The 22,962-nt window shown below is 34.9% G+C and overlaps 1 protein-coding gene across 37 annotated transcripts in view; it reads right to left on the bottom strand.

Moving 5' to 3' along the window:
- The window catches only part of KTN1 (kinectin 1), a 140,343-nt gene that overhangs the window by 55,696 nt on the left and 61,685 nt on the right, over window positions 1-22,962 (bottom strand). For 14 of the 37 annotated variants that reach the window (XM_063715860.1, XM_054530148.2, XM_024231388.3 and 11 more), the window contains 14 exons: window positions 18,115-18,149; window positions 17,021-17,111; window positions 16,257-16,325; window positions 15,311-15,348; window positions 14,708-14,798; window positions 14,491-14,559; window positions 13,202-13,239; window positions 12,186-12,276; window positions 12,041-12,109; window positions 11,543-11,580; window positions 8,938-9,028; window positions 6,451-6,519; window positions 5,368-5,405; window positions 3,464-3,554 (listed from right to left, as the gene is read on the bottom strand). In XM_063715860.1, coding sequence (XP_063571930.1) covers window positions 3,464-3,554; window positions 5,368-5,405; window positions 6,451-6,519; window positions 8,938-9,028; window positions 11,543-11,580; window positions 12,041-12,109; window positions 12,186-12,276; window positions 13,202-13,239; window positions 14,491-14,559; window positions 14,708-14,798; window positions 15,311-15,348; window positions 16,257-16,325; window positions 17,021-17,111; window positions 18,115-18,149 — 918 coding nt within the window. Of the gene's footprint in view, window positions 1-1,044; window positions 1,132-3,463; window positions 3,555-5,367; window positions 5,406-6,450; window positions 6,520-8,937; window positions 9,029-11,542; window positions 11,581-12,040; window positions 12,110-12,185; window positions 12,277-13,201; window positions 13,240-14,490; window positions 14,560-14,707; window positions 14,799-15,310; window positions 15,349-16,256; window positions 16,326-17,020; window positions 17,112-18,114; window positions 18,150-22,962 lie in introns of all 37 variants that reach the window. The other 23 variants (XR_008513076.2, XM_054530136.2, XM_054530142.2 and 20 more) reach the window with 3 other exon arrangements.

Below are 22,962 nucleotides of genomic sequence, written 5' to 3'. Positions count from 1 at the left end.
TTATGGCTAGATGAATAGGGATATAGTTAAATACAAATCCACTAAGCTATAGGAAATGTAACTACAAACGTATACTTGCTAAAAAAAAAAAAAAAAAAAAAAATTTACGGAACTGTTTTATGCTTAAACATTCCTTCGGGTGTCACTAAGACTTATATTAAAGATTCAGTAGAGTACCATGGCACACAAAATATTTTCATAGTGCTAAAATTAATCATGTAGGTTCCTTCATTTACCTGTCTGCAAAATTCAATACCCCTGTTTCACATTTATTCTTGGCAGGAATTTTCAAAATACTTGACTGGACTGGCAGATTCAATTTTCTCAATCTTTAAAAACAACTTCTCTATTACAATTCATTAGAAATCTTCACACCCAATGGTACAACTTGAGCTCAAGGAGAATGTCCTCCATTGTTCTGAAGACAGAGGGGGCTATATATTTCAGGAATACTTTACATACTCTGGCCAAGAGAATTATCCCTTGATAGTAATATTTCATCTAAACATGCCATATGTGTCATTGCTAGCTAGTAATACATGAAGTTTCAGTCCACCACCTCTAAGGAACCATTCCAAGCAACACACCCAAAGTTGATTCCTTTCCTTTGATCATTTTTCTACCTTATCTGAGACATCTTGGTGTGCCCTCCAAAACACCTAGTTTATGGCACATCCTACATATTCAAATGTGTTTGTTAATTCACCTAGATTTCTTTGGTTCAAAGTTTTCATGAAAGTTATCTTAACCAACCCAAAAGGCGCATATTGTCTGACAAGAGGTTAACATCAGTCTTCTGAGACTCTTCAGCTTAAAGTTGTGCTCAACAAAGCCCAAACAATCAGGTAATCACTACAAATCAGCATGCCCAAAATTAAAGTTTCAAGGAGTAGATGAAAAAAGCAGAGATGACAGACATGATAAATGTGGATAAGGAGATTTTATATTTAAATTGCAGTAAAAGTAAATGCTTTAGTCTGATTTTAAGACAAGCTGCAGATTTTCTCTGTTCAGTGGATTGTTTCTAGGAGTTAGCATTACAACCTTGGAAGTCTTGTTCACTTTGTCCTGCAGCATTTTTTCAGTTGATGCCAATGCTTCCATTGCTTCCCAGTTTTTCTCCCGAAGGTCCTAATCATTTTTAGAAAGAATGATTTCAGTTTATCCATTATTGAGAGATTTTTGCTTTTTTACTTCATCAGTATTTTGCACTGCATTTAAATGCTGGTTACTGCAAAATTATTTCAATGGGAAAATATGCATATTAGCAAAAAAATAAAAAGCAATGTTTAGAAGTTTGAATGAGAAAATAAAGACGCCCACTTTCCATGTTTTAGTATATATATCAAATTAGGCCAGCTTTTAAAATAATTACTATGCACATGTGACAAAGAAGAAAGCATTCAAAAGTAAAGACACAAACTAAGAATACATACATGATTTCAGGTACATTGAACATTAGAAGATTAAAGACAGAGCAAATATAGAAGTATTACAAAAAGCTTTTCATGTGATGTTTAAACGAGGCCCAATAACACTCATAGGACTTTCCACTGCAGTGTAACATTTTTTCTCTATGTTTTAATACAATTAACATGTTTCAAATCTACCTAGGAATCCCATAGTAACCCACTGTGTTCTATGTCTTTCTTGGCATGGCCAAACATTCATGCCACAAAACAACCTTACATGAATTGTATGAGCTAGTTGATCAAAGCAAGGGGGAAGGCTGGAAGGCTATAAAATAGATTCTCTTGGAGGAGAAAGAGGTTATTAAAAATTGAGAGATCTGGATTTTAACAGCATTTCATTCACATATATAATCTGCTATATTTCAGTCTTTTTTTCAGAATGAGAAATCTAAACAGATAAAAACCAACAACGAAAAATAAAAAGCCAATAATCACCATTTATTACTTAATATATGCCAACCACTGTACTTGGCAGTTCACAAATTCTCACCGTTACAACAACCCCATGAGGTATTTATTCCCATTCTATAGATAGGGAAACCACAGCTCAAGTAAGTTAGAAAACTGAGCCAAGTATACACAGAAAATGAAGTGGCAAAACTAGAAGGAAAGACTGACACTGCTATCTGCTGGCCTCCAGTGTCCTGGCTCTTTTCACACGGGTTCAATGTCTCCAGCACTGCTGCTGCTGCTGCATTACCATGCCCTCCTTATCTCAGAATTCCAATAATAAAACACAGTTAAGATGTTAGCAGTATATCGGCAAGTTCACCTCAAGTTTTGTGGCTAAGCAATGCTGTTAGTACTGTTATACCAACACACAAGCGGCAATTCATGTACCTAATTTTGACAAACTCAGGGGTACAAGAAAATGTCAACTTGTTAAATTAACAATTTAACACAAACTTTGAAAAACAGAAAACACACATCCATTTACTAGCAATGCTCCCTTAGATTGCAGTAACATTTTATCCTTGCTCAAGTCTTAGCAATCACACTACAGTGTACAAAAATTTCTTCTCTAGCAAGAATGCTTGGACTCTACTTATAGGTGTTGCCCTCTGGTATGAGAAATTTAAGAAATTCTACTAAATTATTTGTCTATTCAGTAAGTTATTAGGGTTCATGTTTCTGAAAGCACTATCCCTTCCCTTTCTAGTATAAATGTAGTCAGGTTCTAAAGCCTCTAACACACTTAATTACCAAAATTTGAACCACCTCTCAGTTAAACATGGGAGGCTCTGGCCAGGCGCCGTGGTTCACACCTATAATCCCAGCACTTTGGGAGGCCGAGGCAGGTGGATCACTTGAGGTCAGGAGTTCGAGACCAGCCTAGCCTACATGGTGAAACCCCACCTCTACTAAAAATACAAAAAATATTAGCTGGGTATGGTGGTGCACACCTGTAGTTCCAGCTACTCGGGAGGGTGAGACAGGAGAATTGCCTGAACCCAGGAGACCGAGGTTGCAGTGAGCCAAGCTCATGCCATCTCCAGCCTGGGCGACAGAGCGAGACCCTGTCTTAAAAAAAAAAACGCGGGGGGAGGTTCCAGAAGGCTTTCAAAAGACCTCATTACTGAGTATACTGGGTTTGAATACTGGCATTACTTTTAGTTTACAAAAAGGCCAGCCTAATCTAAGAGGAAATATCTTTGATTTTAAAATACCAAGCTGAAAAACATGTTTTTCCAAATAAAAGTTCAACAAAAAGTCAATTGCACTTTTAGCTTTTTAAAATAACTAAAGGTATAATAATTATAGCTTCAACATTAAATATTTATAAGAATAAGAATTCATCTTTTTCACTTATTTAAAAAAAACTGTTCTCCAATAATGCCCCGCCCCCTGAAAAAACTACATACAGAAAATAGTACTTTCTTACAAAGATTAAGAAATCTAAAGTAAAAGTAGATTTAAAAAAAATTCCTGAACCATATTTCAGTGTTAAAGTAATAAAAAGAAAAGCTTCATTCTGATAAAGATCTACTTACATTGTTTTTCTTCCTCTGGTGTTCAACTGCATCCTTCAAAGAATCTAACTCATTCCAGAGACCACTTATTTCTTTCTCTCTTTCTGAAATTCTAAACCAGAACATGAATACATGTAGCAAGATTTCAGGTAAACAGTAATACAACTTAGATCCCTACTATCAACATTTGCTACTACAAAATAAAAATATCAAGAGATAGCACCTTGAAAAGTACATTAACTAAAGAGTCTACCTACTGTTTACCATACAAAGCCCATCCTATGAATTTCAGAAATGATTTCTAATATAAATTTTTATACCTAATATGGTATGCTCAGGCTTATGCTAAAGAGAAATCTCATCCCCTAAGAAACATATTATGAAGATATGAACTGTTGTAGCTATTTATATTTTTACCTGCGTCAGTACACAGTAGCTATTTTCAGAGGAGTTAAAACTGATGTAGAAGCAGTCCCTTAAATATATTTTTTTTTCCAGAGGGCAATGAATCAGTTATAACTTTAAATGGCTAACCCACAACAAAAGTATAATATTAAAGTGAGCTCAGTGTTTTCTTGCCATTTTCATACGAATCTCAACATTCATGTTTTTTTCTGCTACTGTTTCCCAGAAACGCAGAAAGCAATGGCAAAGATTCATAATTTGATTCTGTTATAGTTGAGAGTGGCTGGAGTAGAAAGTTAAATAACAAATAGCTCTTCCCTGAGAATCAGTGTCCATATAAGAGACTGGCAAACTAGGGCTATGGGCCCACTCCACAGTCTGTTTTTGTAGGTCCTCAAACTAAGAGCTGTTTTTACATTTTTAAAGTGTTGTTTTATTTATACATGTACACACATATACACATATATATACACATGTATAAAACAGACCTATGTGTCCCACAGGCCTAAAATGCTATCAGGGCCTTTACAGAAAATGTTTGCCAACCTTTTCTCTATATAGTCAAACTCAAGACTCGATTTAATAGTCAATAATTCTAACCTAGTAAACAAGCAACTCTGTAAACCAACCAAGATAGAAGAACATTTAGATTAAAAAAAAAAAAATTAACAATATTCCCAATGATAGATCACTTTCACCATCTATTAATATACTTAATGTGGTTGACATTTTAACATGTTGAAACACACTAACTTATGTGAAATGACCTTAAATGTAGCCTCACAGAGAAAATTACAAGCCAACAATAAAAATGTTATCAGTAAAAAAAAAAAAAAAACTCCTTAAGAAAGACAATCATAAAGACTATATATATATTTTTTTTCTTGGTGCCAGGCTGGAGTGCAATGGTGCGAACTTCCTGGGCTAAAAAGATCCTCCCACTTCAGCCTCCCGAGTAGCTGGGACCACAGGTGCATGCCATCACACCTGGAATTTCTAAACTTTTCATAGAGACGAGGTCTCACTATGTTGCCCAGGCTGATCTCAAACCCCTGGGCTCAGTGATCCTCCCGTCTCAGTCTCCCCAACTGCTGGGATTACAGGCGTGAGCTACCACATCTATCCTAAAGTTTCTTTAAAAAATGAAGCTAAGCCAAAATTTGCATCATTCAATTACACAATCACATCTAGAAGAAAGAAGACCCAGTAATATGACTGAGATAATAGAAGGTGATTTAGAAAACCCTGCAAAGTACAGTTTAACTTGATTTGATGTTTTCTGAATGCCTAAAAAAACAAAAACAAACATCTCTCTCAGCAAAATATTCAAATCCAAATACCACAAAAAAAGCATCTTAGCCAAAGGTACCGCTCAACTCTAAACTGCAATTCAAGATATCCAAATAGAACTGTAAAAATCAGGTGCCATTTGCAGTTACACTAAATTGCTTATTTGAGAATGGTTTATCACATAAAAATAGTTACTACTTTATAAACTGTGAAACAAACTTATTACTTACACTTTTAATAATTCTTCATGAGGGGGAAAAGAAGATGCCTATCAAAAGAGTTAAATGTTATTTCAGAACAAAACTTTTCAGGAGACTTAAAAACATTGAAACTTTTCTCAAATATAAATTAAGAAAACAACAGAAGCAAAAATAGTATATATTTCATATGCCAGTAACCCTGACTTTAATCAAGTGATTGTAATAAAAACATGTACAAATCTGTAAAACATATTGAATGCTAAATCCAATCTTTACTGTCGCAACATACTTGAACTCTTCATTTAATAAGTATTTATCAATTTCCCACTACGTGCATGGAAGCACACCTTACATTTTCAAACTGCACAATTCATATTTGACTACATAAAAATGTTAAGCTTCCAAGTTAAAAAAAAAATACCAGAATCAAAAGAAAAACTAGGACAAGTTATGTTTCCTCACGTTTAACAAAGTTATTTATACATCAACATGCAAAGGTACACAGCCCTTCATATATGGTATTTATTCCTTGGTGACAATAATCTCTCAAACTTCTTGTTTGCAAGGACTCCCAATTCGTTTCTCAAAATACTATCAAGTCTATCCATATACATGCATAAATTAATTTAAAGGCTATTTTGGGTAGCATCTTTTATAAAAACACATTTTTGTTTTTACCAAGCAGAATTATAACTTGAAAACCTCTTTTAAATAGTAGTAGACTATCACTTATGATACATTTGTTAGTTTCTCTCCGGTTACTAATGTTTCATTTGGGAAGAGGGGAGATAGAGTGTGTACACATATCTTTAAGCCAACCTCTACAGTATTTAAACTGACTTGCTAAGAATTCTAGGATCAGAAAACACACATGAATATAAAACAGAGCTGGAATACAGGCAATAATATTATTTGTGTATACTTCATAAATTACAGATTTGTTTTACTTTGGATATGACATAGCAAGTCGCTTTCTTTTATATAAAATTTGATATAAACAAAACATACTGCATTCTCAATGAAAATGCAGAAATGGCAAAAATACTCATATGTCACTGGTTATATAATTTTTTTGCCACATAAGTGAAAGGCAAGACATCTAATAATACCTACCTGTTGGTAGTTTTGTTGTTTAAGCTGCTCAATTTGGGACTTAAACAATTTGTTTTCATCTTGCACATCCTAATTAAATAAAAATTAAACATCAGTATCTAAACAGATTTTTTCCACATAAACTTAGATCACAGAAGCTAGAAACAGATCATACAAGCTAGAAAAATTCCAAAATAGCAATAATTTTAAAGGCTGTAATAAGCTCTTTATTAAAACATGATGAAATTAGAGTATTTATATTAGTACTAGCTGCAGAGTTTGCATGTCTCAATGGAACAAAATAGAATCCAGAAATATACCCAAATAGCTCTAAGAATTTAGTATGAAGTGACATTTCAAATCAACCTCAACTCTAGTAAAACATTTTGGGCTTGATATTTTTCTTTGTTGTGGGGGTTTTATCCTATGCACTGCTGGACATTTAGAAGCATCCATGGCACCCATCCACTAGATGCCCCAGCCCCCCTGCCCCAGCTGTGACAACCAAAAATGTCTTCAGATATTGACAAATGTCCCCTGGGGAAGAGAATCACTATTGTTATGATGGATTATTTAATAATGTGGCTAGCCTTCTCTTTTTAATGGTTACAATGTTATTGTTACAGCTTACTGAAATCAGTTACACTAAATAAGCTAAACAAACAAACAAACAAAAAGAATTATAAACATATTAGAAGAAAACGTAATTGTTTTTTTTTTAAAGATGGGAGTCTTGCTGTGTCACCCAGGCTGGAGTGCAGTGGTGTGATCTTGGCTCACTGAAGCCTCTGCCTCCCGGGTTCAAGTGTTTCTCCTGTCTCAGCTTCCCGAGTATCTGGGACTACAGGCACCTGCCACCACGCCTGGCTAATTTTTGTATTTTTTTTAGTAGAGTCGGGGTTTCACCATGTTGGTCATGTTTGGTCTCGAACCCCTGACCTCAAGAGATCCACCTGCCTCGGCCTCCCAAGGTGCTGGGATTACTACTGTGAACTACCACACCCAGCCGAATATATTTTTATGAGCATAGAGAGATACCTTTCTTCCCGAGACTTAAAACTCTAGAAATTACTTATATTTGCGTACATAAAAGTTTCAAATTTCCCAAAAAGGGGAAAAACACAAATGAAGTCAGAAGAAAAAATGGGGAAAATAAATCACCTCGTATAATAACAAAAGGTTATTTAATTTCCCTTATTACACAAAAAGGATCTTACAAATTAGTAAAAAAAAAAAGTCAACCCAGTGGAAAAAATGTGGGAAAAATTAAAGGACAATTCATATAAAAATAGCTTGAACATAGGAAAAATGCTTAACTTCTCTCACAGTCAAATGCAAATTAAAAATAATCTTACCATTTTTCAAGTATAATATCAAAAATTTTTATCCTTGTCAATGTTGGAAAGGAAGAAGGTGAAATGGCCCTTAGTTGGTGAGAATGTCAATTAGTGAAAACACTTTTGGAGGTCTATCTAGCATTGTCTAACAAAATTTAAAATGAACCTACATGAGAGGGAGAAGGAATGTGATAGACTCAAACCTTGAAGCATGTAATGTGAGCAAGATTAATCGAAGACAATGTAGGCATCTACACACTTGCTATCACTTCAAATCAATGTTCTGTAAGTAATCTGAATACTAACTGTATGAAGGTAAGATACTGATTTTCTATTTAACTATCTTTCAACAAACAAAAAAGCTACATAAGCCTTGATCCAGAATTTCACTTCTAGGATACAGATACACTAGTAAAAGTATTCAAAACATGTGCAAGGATATTCACTGCTGCATTGTTTGTGCAGAAAAAACAGCCCTAAATAATCTAGGTATCCATCAACTGGGATTGGTTATATAAATGATATATGCTGAGTGCGGTGGCTCACATCTATAATCTCAGCACTTTGGGAGGCCAAGGTGGGCGGATCCCCTGAGGTCAGGAGTTCGAGACCAGCCTGGCCAACATGCTGAAACCCCATCTCTACTAAAAAATACAAAAATTAGCTGGGCATAGTGGTGCATGCCTGTAGTCCCGGCTACTCTAGGGGCTAAGGCAAGGAGAATCACTTGAATCCAGGAGGCGGAGGTCGCAGCGAGCCGAGATCACGCCACTGTACTCCAGCCTGAGCAACACAGCAAGACTGTCTCAAAAATAAAAATAAAAATAAAAATAAAAAAAGATGATATAACCATCCAATATCATAAAACTATTAAAAGTTAGGGCAGAAATGTGCTTTATATGGTAAGATCTTGAAAACACTGTTAATTGTGAAGAAAGCAAAATATACAAGTTAGTATAGTTCAACAGAGTATTTACTAAACAAGTGTACACACATACACACATTTTATGCATGGGTAATTACTCAAAAAATATGCCAGTAATGAGACCTAGTATCTGGGTGGGAGGGAGACTCATTCTGTACTCTATTTTTTGGCAGCAGTTAAAAATTATTTTAAAGCATGCAAAGACAATAATCTACAAAATAATTAATTTTAAGTCACCATATTCACCTGTAACAGCTTTGTTTTGCTAGAAAGATCACTCTCCCTCTCTTTTAGCATGGCTTCTAACCTCTTCAATTCATTTTCCTTTTCTTTCAACCTAGAATTTTTTACAAAGATCTGCATTAACTAAAGTACATAAAAAAGGAAAACCAGACTTCAATATCACCCCTAAGAAAAAAGCTGGCAGAAACAATACATACCAGCTTTTTTTCCCCCATATTATATCAACTTAGAAGTTTGTTTTAAAAGATATTTCTAGGATCATTCTACTCAGTCACATTTAACATTTCTTAAGCAAATGTGGCTTTATCTAGGAAGAAACTCTAAAACAAAAACTAAGAACAAAACTATATTTTATCAAATTGCTGCAAAAATTACCACTTCAAAAGCAAGGAGTTTTGCCCCCAAGAATCTTAAGTCATAATTTGTTGACCCTGGAAATTACAAAATATGTCTAACCTTTGTACTGAAGAGATACAAAGGATCTTTTATCCTTTGTATTACATGGATAATTTAATCTGTTTTTCCCTTACCCAATGCTGATGTAAATCTTACTCTAGCCCAAGTGAATCTCAATTGCCCTGGTCATCCTAAGCAATAGACCTCTAGCATAACACCACCATCAAAATGATCTGTTTAACTATCTGTTTCGTCAGGATAGGAAATCTTATCCATTTCAGTATCCCCAATGCCAGAAAGCACATAATAGAGTCTCAAGTATTCATTGAGCTGAACACTTACTTTTACCACACCTTGATCTAGAATTTCAAGATGCTTATAAATCTATATGAAAAAAATGACAAAACAGCATACATGAAGAGTGAGATAAATATATAAAAAGGGAAAAACTTAAATGCATATTACTAAGTAAAAGAAGGCAATCCAAGGCTGAGAATGGTGGCTCATGCCTGTAATCCCAGCATTTTGGGAGGCCAAGGTGGGAGGATCACTCAAGCCCAGGAGATCAAGACCAGCCTGGGCAATACAAGAAGACTCTGTTTCTAAAAAATTAGCCAGGCATGGTGGCATGTGCCTGTAGTCCCAGCTACTTGAAAGGCTGAGGTGGGAGGATCGCTTGAGCCCAGGATGTCCTGGCTGCAGTGAGCCATGATCACAGCCCTGCACTCCATGTACTCCAGCCTGGGCCACAGAGAAAGACTCTGTCCCCAAAAAAAAGAAAAGAAAAGAGCCAATCCAGAAAAGCCGTATACTGTATGATTTCAACTATGATATTCTGGAAAAGGTAAAACTCTGAAGACAGTAAGATCATTGATTGCGGGGGGGTGCTGCGGGGGGGTGCTGCAGGGGTGTGGAGGAAGGGAGGGAGGGATACACACGTAGAACACAGGAGATTTTTAAGGCAGTAAAACTGTTTTGTATGATACTGTAATGATGGATACATGTCATTATACATTTGTTAAAACCCACAAAGAGTGATCCTAATGGAAACTATGAACTTCAGTTAATAACAACGATAACAATGTACTGCTATTGGCTCATCACTTGTAACAAATGTACCATGCTAATGCAAGATTTTAATAGGGAGAATTGGTTACAGGATATGGAAACTGTATTTCTCTCATTTTTTCCTATAAAAACTGCTCCACCACAAAAAATAAAATCTATTAATTTAAAGAAGAAAATGGCAAAAAAAAAAAAAAAAAAATGTAAGGCAGAAATACACCTAAAATTACCTACTTTAATGGTCTACATATCCCTACTATAAACAGGCCAGAAATGCGGCTCTAAGCTTTCCAAGCAAATAAGAGATAAGCACCTCGACAGTTACACCATAGCCAAAAGACAAACAATAATTGTACAAATGAGTAATCTTCCAAGAACAGAGTAATCGCCCTTATTTTTAGAAAGATAATAACCCAATAAATATCCTCAATATCTTGACAGTTTAAAAGGGGGCACTTCTTTAAAACAAATATCAATAAAGAGTAATGGTATCACCAAGAAAAATTTGTTAAAAGCAATTTTAAAGGGAGCCAAAAAGATCAGGTCCAGATACCCTTTCTCACCATTGTAACCTGCTTAACTTAAGACAACAGACTGTCTAGAATAAAACATTTTCTAAGATTAGTATCTACAGAAACTGACACCTCTTATGCTGACTAGATTCAGTTTTCCTATTCAGCACAGGATAATATGACAAGTTCCATTTTCCCTATAAATAAATTAAAATTACAGAAAGGTTTAAAATTCATTATCAAGATTATGGCTAAGATTATCTTCTGGTTAATTCAGAGATGTTACTAACATCTAATTCAAATACTAATTTTCATTTGAAATAAGTTTAATCTCTATAATAATTGCATACTTTGTTTTAAAAAATAACTTAAAACCAGTCTATATTTGCAGAAAGAATAATTGAAAAAATGGGTTTGATGGATTTGGAAAGGATAAAGTCTCCAGGTATCTGAAAGCATTTAAATAACCTTTATTTTACCCAACAGAGACTTAGCCTATTTGCGTCTGGAATTATAATTTCCACTTAACAATAAAGTTAATGATGTACAGGAAACTCATCATTATATTCAAGCACACTCTGGAAAATAATTAGACGTTTGTTTCTCTTCAAAACGTGGTCTTAAAGCATACTTACACAATCTCAAGTTCTTCAAACTGTGATGCAGAAGAGGCCTGAGAAACAGAATCATATTTTTAATGCTAACATTAAAAAAAAAGGTGCTACAACATATGTATGGAATCACCCACCAATAAAAACAAAAACATAATTATATACAGTAAATTTAAGATTGGGTCATTTATAAAGCAAGGACAGAATGAGTTTTATTAAACAATTTTTAATACTTATTAAAAGATTAAAGACTAACACTTTAAACAGATAGTTAAGGATGAACTAAGAGTCTATTTGAAAAGGTAGAGATAAGGAAATGCTTGTAGGCTCAGGTTGACAGATTAAGCAGTTAAGTATGACTTGCCAGAAATAAAAGCTAACTTATTTAAACAACAACAAAACTATGGTACAACACAATTTTTCTGGCAAACTCAGAACATATTAACATCTTTACTTTCTAATGCCTTAAACAAAGATTTCTCATTCCTTATGTAACATGTTGGTAATTTGTTTATACTATACCTCTTTCAAGTTATGTTGTGCTACTTCCTGAACATGTGCTTTTAAAGATTCATTTACTTCTTGAAGATCCTTAAAAAGAATAGGTGTAAATTAAATTGATAGTCAAGTATAAAAAGGCTATTTTTTATTGTTTTTAATTTCTCACCTGTAACCACTTCCCTGTATTGGCTAGGTCTTTCTCTTTCTCTTCTAAAACAGCCTTCATGGTATTCATCTGTTCCTCTTTTCCTTTTAATCTGATAATAAATTAATCAGAACTCTAAATGAAAATGTTACATGACCATAAAAAGCAAAAATCTTAGACACTGAAAAAAGTATATTTTGGGTAGTACTCACAGACCAGCTGATTAAACTAAACTAAAACTTATCAAGTATAAAGGCATACAAGGCCGGGCGCAGTGGCTCACGTCTGTAATCCCAGCACTTTGGGAGTCCGAGGTGGGCGCATCACAAGGTCAGGAGATCAAGACCATCCTGGCTAACACAGTGAAACCCCGTCTCTATTAAAAATACAAAAAAAACTAGCAGGGCGTGGTGGTACGCGCCTGTAGTCCCAGCTACTCGGGAGGCTGAGGCAAGACAATCACTTGAACCTGGGAGGTGGAGGTTGCAGTGAGCCAGGATCATGCCACTGCACTCCAGCCTGGGCGACAGAGCAAGATTCCATCTCAAAAAAAAAAAAAAAAAAAAAAAAAAGGCATATAAGATTTTGGAGACAATCAAATCAGGAAGCACAGGATGATTAAGGAAAACCATTCTATCATTGAATATCCAGATATGAGTAAGTTAGTTTAGCTCTACCTCTACCCTATATCACCTTGTTTAAGTCAATATAAACAAACCTGGAAAATTTACTACGTTTGATCTGGATGTGAAAGATACCAATTTCACATGGCCATTAAAATAGGCAAAAAGCAACATCTCAATTTGAGGTTATATTCAGATTATAAATCATGAAAAGACTTCCTACCTCCTTCCCACAAAAAAACTTATAGGTTAAAGCCAAATAAGAAACTTAGGGCCCTTAGGAGTTTTGAGATAATTAGTATTTTCATATTTTCTAAAACACCACTTGAAATCAAGAAGCTATAATTTTCATTATACTTCTATTTAACTCATGAAAAAGAAATAGTAAAAGGAAATGAGATAAATGGTACTTACAAGTTCTGAAGCTCCTGAACTTGGGAAGTGATAGATAACTGAAATACAAAGGACAGAAAAATCAATTAATAATCCTTTCAATTTAACTTATTAAGCTTTATAAGTCTTTATAATGTGTACACTTCAAATTACAAAGAAACTAGCTGAATTTTTCACAACAAAATGAGATGTGTTTTGAGTTTACCTCCTCTTGACTCCAATAACAGGAAAATTAATAAACTAAAAATAATAAGGGGGAGGAACAAGGAAAATAGTTATGAATAATAAGTCTAACTAATGTGATGCTTTTTTTCTTTAGGCTAGTCAACTGACGCAGTGGGATGGAGAAGGAATAAAGAAATCTGTAACTGGTTGTGATCGGTTGTAAACACCACTGCACTCAGACCAGCCATACTTCTACAGTAGTGAAAATTAGAATATTAACTCTCCACACATCTCCCTACCGTATCAGAGCTCTTCTCCATCCCAGTTTTCAAGGCCAACTACTCAACAGTACTCTATGATGTCCTTTTTTAATTTTTTCTTAATCATACACAGTCTGATAATACCTTTTATCCTCCACTCTCTTCTCACAGGCCCTTCAGATTCTTGGCTTAGATGTCAGTTCCTCAGGAGACTTTCCTGAACTCTCAATCTATATTAGAAAATTATGATCTTTTCATCCTACCTGTTTCGCTCAACACATTATCTCCAATCACTAGCTAGTGATCCACCAATCACGAGTACAGTGCTTTGACAAGTACTGCTTTGACAATAAATATTGCTGAATGAATCTATGGATGAATGAATCATCTCTTCAATGAAATCTCACCATTTTTTCAAGAAAGCCTTATCAGATTAAAATCAGCAAAACTCATCAATTTCCAGTAATCACATCTACGTCTGAAATCCCAATGAAACTTGTACTTTGTTCTAAGGCAGAGATCGAGCAATGTATATTCAAATAACATTTTGGTCCATGCAGTTTTCTTTTAAAAGGGGGCAGGGGGATTAAAAACATTGCCAAACTGTTTCGTGTTTCATTTTTAATTGGCAAACTAAAATGAAACATTAACACAAAAAATGTTCTAGAAAATAACCATTAACAGTTAAAATTTTTAAGATATACAGATTAAAATATCAAGAATACTTTCTCAAATCAGGCAAAAAATAAAATTAAAAGCACGTAACCCAATATACTTACAGCATACTACTAAAAGTTTTTTCTGAGTAACAAGAAAAAAAATCAAATAGCTCATAAATAACACATAACTAATAAATCTGTCATGCTATGGCTCTGGGATTTTTACCTGTTGAGCCTTTTCAAGCTGGACATTTCCTATTTCTTCTTTTAGAGCCTTTATTTCCTGTTTCAAATCCTTGACAATGACAAAACAGACAAGATTGGACAATGGAAACACAGAAATTGACATAAAATGCAACGCACAGACAAACACATGAAATTAAATGATATTAACTAAAGTTGATAAACAAAAACATAAAACACAGTTCTCTGTCTCCCAATACCTGAACAGTTTTCTCCTTGTTAGCAACTTTGAGAAGTTCTGCCTCCAGAAGCTCTTCTACAGACTTGATCTTTCCATCCTTCTCGTGGATCCTTCAATAAAGAAATGCAGTATAATTTGATTAGAAATCACCAAGACCCACCAAGATATAAAAATAGCACTAAATAATGAAATGGCTCTCCAAATCAACCCTTTCCCATTTTAAATAAAATAGCAACATGTCTTTGTAGAATGGCAGGGTGAACATAAAGCTCCTCCTAACAGACAGCTGAAGCCTATGCACACAAGAAGTCAGTTAAGTGCTTCAGAAGTACATCAGAAATATAAGATTTGTACCCTGAGGAATACAGAGGAGAATCAAGTTCCATTCAACTATACTGACTCCCATCCTCTGGAAATAGATTTTTGTTTTGTTTTGTTTTTTAATTACACTGAATTTGGGAAAGCACAGCTAAGTTCTCTTATTCCGCTAAGAAAAATTATAGAGTGAAAGTTAAACATATATCAGCTGTCCCAATTGCACAATAAAACTAGATTTCTGAGCACACACACAAAAAAATGGACCAAAGAAGAAAAACCGGTTTATAATAATGTTATCACTTACACTTTCTTAAGTTCTTCAACTAGAGAGGCAAAAGAAACCTGGAAATAGGAAAGTATCCTACTTAGTAATTTGTTCAAAATAGAAATGGGTCAGAAGTAGAAATGCACATTATCCTTAGATTTTCCACTACAATCAAAATCCAAATGGGAAAAGCCCAGGCATTCTTTTGAGACTTTTTTAATGTCATAATAATGACAACAAATAGCATTTTGAACATAGGTAGCTTTAAGGTCACTTACAAATATGCCAAAAGAAAAAAATCATTAGATAAATGTTAGAATTATTTAATCAATAATTCCAACCACAGAGAAAATACAACTAAGAAACTGGCTAATTTCAGGCAGCCTCTTTTACTAGAGTCTTACTTTATATTTGTTTACTTAGAACCTTTTTATCACTCTAGTAAGAGGCAATGGCATCCTATCTGGAGTATTCGTCACAGTACCTGGCATACAATCAGTATTAAACTGCAGCCTCTATTACTGATTATCATTCATAAATTAAAACTATAATTGACTTATTCCAACCTAGAGGAAGAGAAACAACAGACTTGTTTTTATGCAACAGTTTGCCCACTGTTTAAAAGAGAATGGGCTGGGCACAGTGCCTCATGCCTGTAATTCCAACACTTTAGGAAGCTAAGGTGGGAGGACCACTTGAGGTCAGGAGTTTGTGACCAGTCTGGACAACATGTCGAGACTCTATCTCTACAAAAAAATAAAATAAAACCCGAGCATTGTGGCATAAGCCTATAGTCCTAGCTACTTAGAAGACTGAGGGAGGAGTTATCAGTTGAGCCCAGGAGTTCGAGGTTACAGTGAGTTATGATTGTACCACTGCACTTCAGTCTGGGCAAAAGAGCAAGATCCCGTTTCTTTTCATTTAAAAACAAACAAACATACAAAAAACAGAGACAAAGAACAGTTGTAAAAATTTACTACATTACCTGATCATTTTGCTTAGCTTTTAAGTCTTGAACTTCTTTTGTCAGAGATGAATTTTCTGTTCTTATTGCCTTTTTCAAAGACACATAAGCAAAACATGCTTTTACTCTCTGAAAAATATAGTTAGCTTCAAAATACATTAGTTTCTCATTTCTTTAGCTGCTTCTTTTCCACTCTGGAAGGCCCAAAACTCTCACTTTTTTCCATGTCTATAATTCTGTAACTTCTATAGCTACCCAAACGAATTTTTAATTCAATTACACCCACATATATTTCTACTCATATCTGGACAACCTCAAAAATACACAGTATACCACTTTTTAGTTAAGCTACTCCTCTCCCTAAATTCAAATACATCTTTTAACTTACTTCTTCCAGCAACATCTTTTAACTTACTTCTTCCAGCAACCTTTTCCCAATCAAGTTAGTTAAAGCTAATGACAACCATAAAATAGAATGGCAATCTCTTCTCTGGCCTCCAGTACCGTTTCATGAATTAACTCTGTAGTTATCATTTGGTTATAATTTGGGTGCAAGTGGGGAAACTGACAAACTATAACAATAGTATCTACCTCATTAAGGCAGTCAATGTTATGCATGTTTAACTTCTAAAAAAACTTTAATAAAAAAAGTATTATATAAATTTATAAATGTGAGAGGTACTATTAAGTTTAAGATCTATGGGAAAAACCTTACACAAATTACAGTGAAATCCTTTTATGTCACTGAATAATCACAAGGAAAACAAAACTACAAAATGCTTTACATTCAGCTCCTCTTCTTTAGTTGCCACCTGAATAAGTCCAGTTTCAAGTAATTCTTCCACAGTCTTTAACTTCTCATCTTTTTCTTGAATGCTGAAATTATCAATTTGTTAACACATGTATTAACTATTTTTCAAAGTTAATGATTTTTTTTTTTTTTTTTGAGACGGAGTCTCGCTCTGTTGCCCAGGCTGGAGTGCAGTGGTGCAATCTTGGCTCATTGCAAGCTCTGCCTCCCGGGTTCACGCCATTCTCCTGCCTCAGCCTCCTGAGTAGCTGGGACTACAGGCACCCGCCACCACGCCCGGCAAATTTTTTGTATTTTTAGTAGAGATGGGGTTTCACCATGTTAGCCAGGATGGTCTTGATCTCCTGACCTCGTGATTCACCCGCCTTGGCCTCCCAAAGTGCTGGGGATTAGAGGCGTGAGCCACAGCACCTGGCCTTTTTTATTTTTATTTTTATTTTTTTGAGACAGTTTCACTCTTGTTGCCCAGGCTGGAGTGCAATGGCACGATTTCGGCTCACTGCAACCTCTGCCTCCCAGGTTCAAGTGATTCTCCTGCCTCAGCCTCCCAAGTAGCTGGGATTACAGGCATGCACCACCATGCCTGGCTAATTTTGTACATTTGGTATAGACAGGGTTTGCCACGTTGGCCAGGTTGGTTTCAAACCCCTGACCTCAGGTGATCCACCCACCTCAGCCTCCCAAAGTGCTAGGATTACAGGTGTGAGCCACCACGCCCGGCCAGTTAATGATATTATTTCTAATCATTTTAAATGGATCAACTCGTTTGTCCATCATTTCTTATAAACTTTTAATTCTAGAAAGGTTTCTAGGAATCTTTGATCATGGTCTGAGGATACTTCCTCTTTACAAGTAAAACATACTCAAGTAATTCATGCTTACATGCTAGCCTTAACAAGTAAAATTACTGCCACACGTGAAACCCACAAACGGTAATGTAATCCCAAATCAACAGCATACTACATTTCTTCCATTACAAAGTTTAAAGAGAATTTTAAAACTCTAATTAATGTAGTTAATTTGGTAGAAGTAATTCATCAAAATATAAAAAGAAAACTAAACTCTTACCATTTTTCCATTTGTTCCACAACATCTTTATTAGGCTAAAATAAAAATCACCAAAAAAAGTTTAACTTTACCAAATTTGCATGAAGTAAAACCAGATGAGAAATGTAATTTTGTGAAAATTGTTTAGGTTTATTAAATAGATACAAAATTTAGGACAATAACTTATCTGAAGACTTGATAATTAAAAAATTCAGAAAACACAAAACAAAGAGATACATCTACACAAGAGACACAGAAAAAGTAGTAGTGTAAAATGGGCTGGTAAAATGAATTAGCATCTTATGAAAAAACTCTTAATCACTAGAAAAGATAACCTTAAGACAATCTGCCTCACTTCCTTTACATTAATTCAATTCTTCAAATACAAAGAACCCAGACTCTAAGACCTCACGAGTCCAAAAAAAAAGAAAGAAGAAAAGAGAAGGAAAGAGAAAGAGAGAGAAAGAGAAAAAGAAAAAGAAAAGAAAAGGAAGGAAGGAAAGAAAGAGAGAAAGAAAGAAAGAGACAAACAAACAGGGGCTCTTTTAATTGATTTTTTTTTTCTATACTAAGGTGTACATTTACATAGACAAGTGCACAAATCCTGTTCACAGCTCAGTGAATTTTGGTAGATAGATACTATGTAACTACCAACCAGATCAAGATATAAAATGTTTTAAAACTGATCGTAAACTGCAAAAGCAACAGGAATACATTCTCTTTATAAAGCATTAGAACATGACATGTAAGATGAGTCCCCTTTGAAACTTCTCCCGGCAACCCCTGGTACACACACAAGTCCCCAGTGTTAAAATTTATCTTATGTCCAAAGTGGGATTTCTCCCTCAGTATTCCCTTATCTTCAGACAGCCAAGCAGCCTGACCAAAGAGATTTAGGGTCTTTCTCCTAGAACATTCTCTTCTGTGCACCCCTTTGCCAATCTTGCTAGTTTCTTACTTTTTTTCCCAATCATTTTTTTGTTTTTCCCAATCTTATTACAATCATTTTTCACAAATGATATTAATTTTTCCATTGCCCTATGCAAGTCCTAAAATTCCACTCTGTACATATTTATGAAATTAAACCCTTCTCTTTAATGCCTAAGATTAGGCTCTCAGCTTACTCATCTCAAGTATCATAATACCCTAATTCTTCTCTCTGCTTCTAGTTCGTAAGAATTGTTTTGTAGGAGGCACAGGAAAAAAATTCCCAATGGGAAAAAATAATCCAAATATGAGAAGGGAAATAGGAGTTGTCAAAAGTACATTAAATCAGGTTTATACTATGAAAAACAAATCATGCATTAAGCCTTTAAATCATTCATGAAGATGGTTTTCGTCCATCTTTATTTTCAATGAATGCCATCTCACAAAAAGATATAACACTATTAAGTCTAAGTTACCTGCACCTTAACCATTTACTGTATTGTACCTTTAGTTACTCCTGCCTACCAGAATATTCTTTCTAAAATCTTAGGCTAAATGCTCATTTACCCTTGCAACACTCTTCAGTGGCTTACCCACATGCTGCATCAGGTTCATGGTCCTCACACAGCATACAAAGCCCTTCATAATTAGGTCTTAGCAAATCTTTCTCTACTCCTTACATCCTTCCTGTATTTTATACTTCTGCAATATACCAATACTCTGAATATGCCAATCTTGCCACACTGTCATGTCTTTGAACATTGTATTCCCTCAGCCTGGACTGTCTCTTAGCTCTTTGGCAAATTCAAGCTCATTTTTCAAAATCAGGTTTAGTTGTTCCCTGTGTCACCTCCCCACCTCCTTCAAATATTAACAGAATGCATTATCTCTTCCTCTAAACCTATACACAGAGTTCAGAAACTTCATTCACCATAACTTTCTGTTTAACACATCTATCTCCATATTAGGAGGGCAAGAATCAAGTCTCATTCATCTCTATAACCTCAGCATGTAGGTAAGTACCTAGCATATACTCAACTAGTAAGTAAGTATTTGATGAATTTTTTTAAATGAAGTTCCAGTTTAGAAAGTATTCTTGGTCTTCAGCTCATCAAATACTCTAATGCATAATACTGACCCAGCTTAGTTTGCATCTCCTCCAACATTTTTACTTTACTTCATACTTTATTGGTTTAATCCAATCCTACTGTTTCCTCCCCTAGATGATTTCCAAAACTACACCATATACAATATATTCTTCTGCAATACAATTTAACAAGGCAGTAGGGCAAAAAGAAGAAACTTCTTATAGTTTTTACTTAATAATCTTGATCACTGAATCTTAAAAATCTACTGGAATAAGAATAAATAAGTCATGCTGCTCCTTCACTAAAAGTCAGAATGCGCTCTCCCACAGCAAAAAAAAAAAAAAAAAAAGTCTTATTCTGAGTAAATGAAGTATTAGTAAATGACTTATTTGCATTATCTGACCATCTGCAAGCCTAAATCCAAATGCAGCCTTCCCTCCTTTAGGGTATCAACAGGTTAACTCACTTGGTACCTGTTGTCTTTCTGCTTCCTACACCTGAAGAAACAACAACTTGGCACCATTATTGGTTTCTGCTTTCATACGCTCAATCTTTTCCTCCAGAATAAAAATCCATGGGGTAAAAGGACTGAAATTTTTACATAACTAAACTGTTCAATCTCTCAACTGTCACTTGGAATTCTGACTGTGGGATAGAAAGGGGTTAAAGAAAAGTGGAAATGACAGAAATTAAGATTATACCAATCTTTTCTCTTCTTTCACTAGGAACAACAATAAAAACGACTAGAGGAAAAGCCACAAAAATGATTCTTTGTCTGCCAAGATGAAAGAAGTCACAACTATAACCAAAACCTCAGTCATATGCTTTCTAGACTATTAATAAAAAGCTCTCAGAGTCAGAAGAACAATTCTAAGAATTACCCAAAGATCTTAAATTAGTATCACAAGATGAGTTTCCCCCTTATCAAATAATTCTTTTAAATAAATCAAAAAATGTGGCTATAAAATTTTATCCTGTGAATTATTCTTCATAACAAAAGCACATCTCATATTAAAAGTTGTCACTTTAACAGAACATCTAAAAGTACGTAGAAACATTATAATAAAAGGCTGACTTAATAAGATAGCAATAATATTAACTTTCATAAATATGATTGGGAATTTTACATAAGGTATTACACTGGCATTTCTCAACGTATTATATGATTTTAAAGGAAAAGAAAAATTTAAGGCTGGTGGTTTTACTTTTATCTAATGATGGAAAATACCATTTTTAGCAAAGAACAAAAGTTTTCTGTTTAAATAAGAGTCGCCAGCACCTGGATACTACTAGAATACAAGAATTCTAGGACAGTTTCAGAAGTTTCTAAGCATTTGTTTTACCTCCATGAAGTTAATTTTAGAAAGGTTAAAACTTCATACACTGGTATCAGCATTTCAAAAATCCCTGGTAACTAACACACAGAAACTATACTCTGCATTTCCAAGTAAGAACACACACACAAAAATCTATTACATTTTATCTAATCCAAGTCACCAATGTTATATCTCACCACTGCTATTTAACAGTAAAAATTAAAAATGTTGCCAACTAAACAACTAAACTGTAACCAGAGACTACAAGATACATTCTTATTTCAGAGATCGTAAGGGAGGGTGGGGAGAGAGAAATCTTATAATTGATATCATATCTTTTTTGTAAGCTATACTAGAAAAGGAAGTAAGACAAGAATAAGCCTTAGCTGGGCACAGTGGCTCACATCTGTAATCCCAGCACTTTGGGAGGCCGAGGCAGGCAGATCACTTAAGGCCAGGAATTCAAGACCCGCCTGGCTAATACTGCAAAACCCCGTCTCTGCTAAAAATACAAAAATTAGCGGAGCATGGTGGCATATGCCTGTAGTCCCAGCTACTCAGGAGACTGAGGCATGAGAATGGCTTTAATCTGGGAGGCGGAGGATACAGTGAGCCAAGATAGTGCTACTGAACTCCAGCCTGGGCAACAGAGGAAGACTGTCTCAAGAAGGAAAAAAAAAAAAAAAAGAATAAGCCTTAAATGCCATTTAAACTAAATATCATCCCTTCAGCATTGTCTCTTCTATTACCTTTAGTTTACAAGGGTAAAGCAAATACAAAGTAAGTAGTAAGACTATGTAATAATGCACTTAATATCATATGGGGAGGTAGAATAAATTGATTATTTCTTGACAAGTTAACAGAATACTTCCAGAGGCACAGCTACTTACACCAGCTCAATATCTGCATAAATGTGAATTTTAAAATAAATGAAAGAACGCATGCATTCGCTAAAGAAGTGCTATCATTTGCAATGGCTTTACATTTCAGCTTCCAATAAAAGTACAATCCAAAAACTTAATATTAGGAACAAACGCAAACCTTCTATTCTAATGTGTCATCAAGAGTTTGTGTTATTAATAAATTGTAATTCTAAGAGCTGCGTAGAAGAAGAGTATGAAGGCAGCACTTAGGAATAGGCAGAGAACAGATACCATTGGGCTCTAATTTATGGAACCATGCTTATTCAAAGCTGCTATAGTTTTGATACCTTGCTATAAATATGAAATGAATAGTGACGGTGGCAGGGGATGAAGATGAGATGGATAAAATAAATACTCTAAGGGAAAAGAATTAAGGTTTAGATACCTGCCATAAACAAAGCACTGGGCTAGGCACCATACATAAGCTTCTCCTTTCAAATCTAACAACTTTATGGTGTAAATATAATCTCCACGTGAAAGGCTTGGAATGAGAGGTGTCACAAAGGTTAAGCTATTTGATCAACATCACACTGCTTTTAAGTGCTAGTAATAAGTTTCAACCTTTCAAGACACCATGCTCCCTAAAAGAAAAAGCTGAGGCTCCAAGTCTAAGGC

Source organism: Pongo abelii, chromosome 15, assembly GCF_028885655.2.
Source record: "Pongo abelii isolate AG06213 chromosome 15, NHGRI_mPonAbe1-v2.0_pri, whole genome shotgun sequence".
Taxonomy (NCBI): Eukaryota; Metazoa; Chordata; class Mammalia; order Primates; family Hominidae; genus Pongo; species Pongo abelii.
The sequence above is the reverse complement of the archived record's forward strand: the minus strand, read 5'-3'. Positions and strand labels throughout refer to the sequence as shown.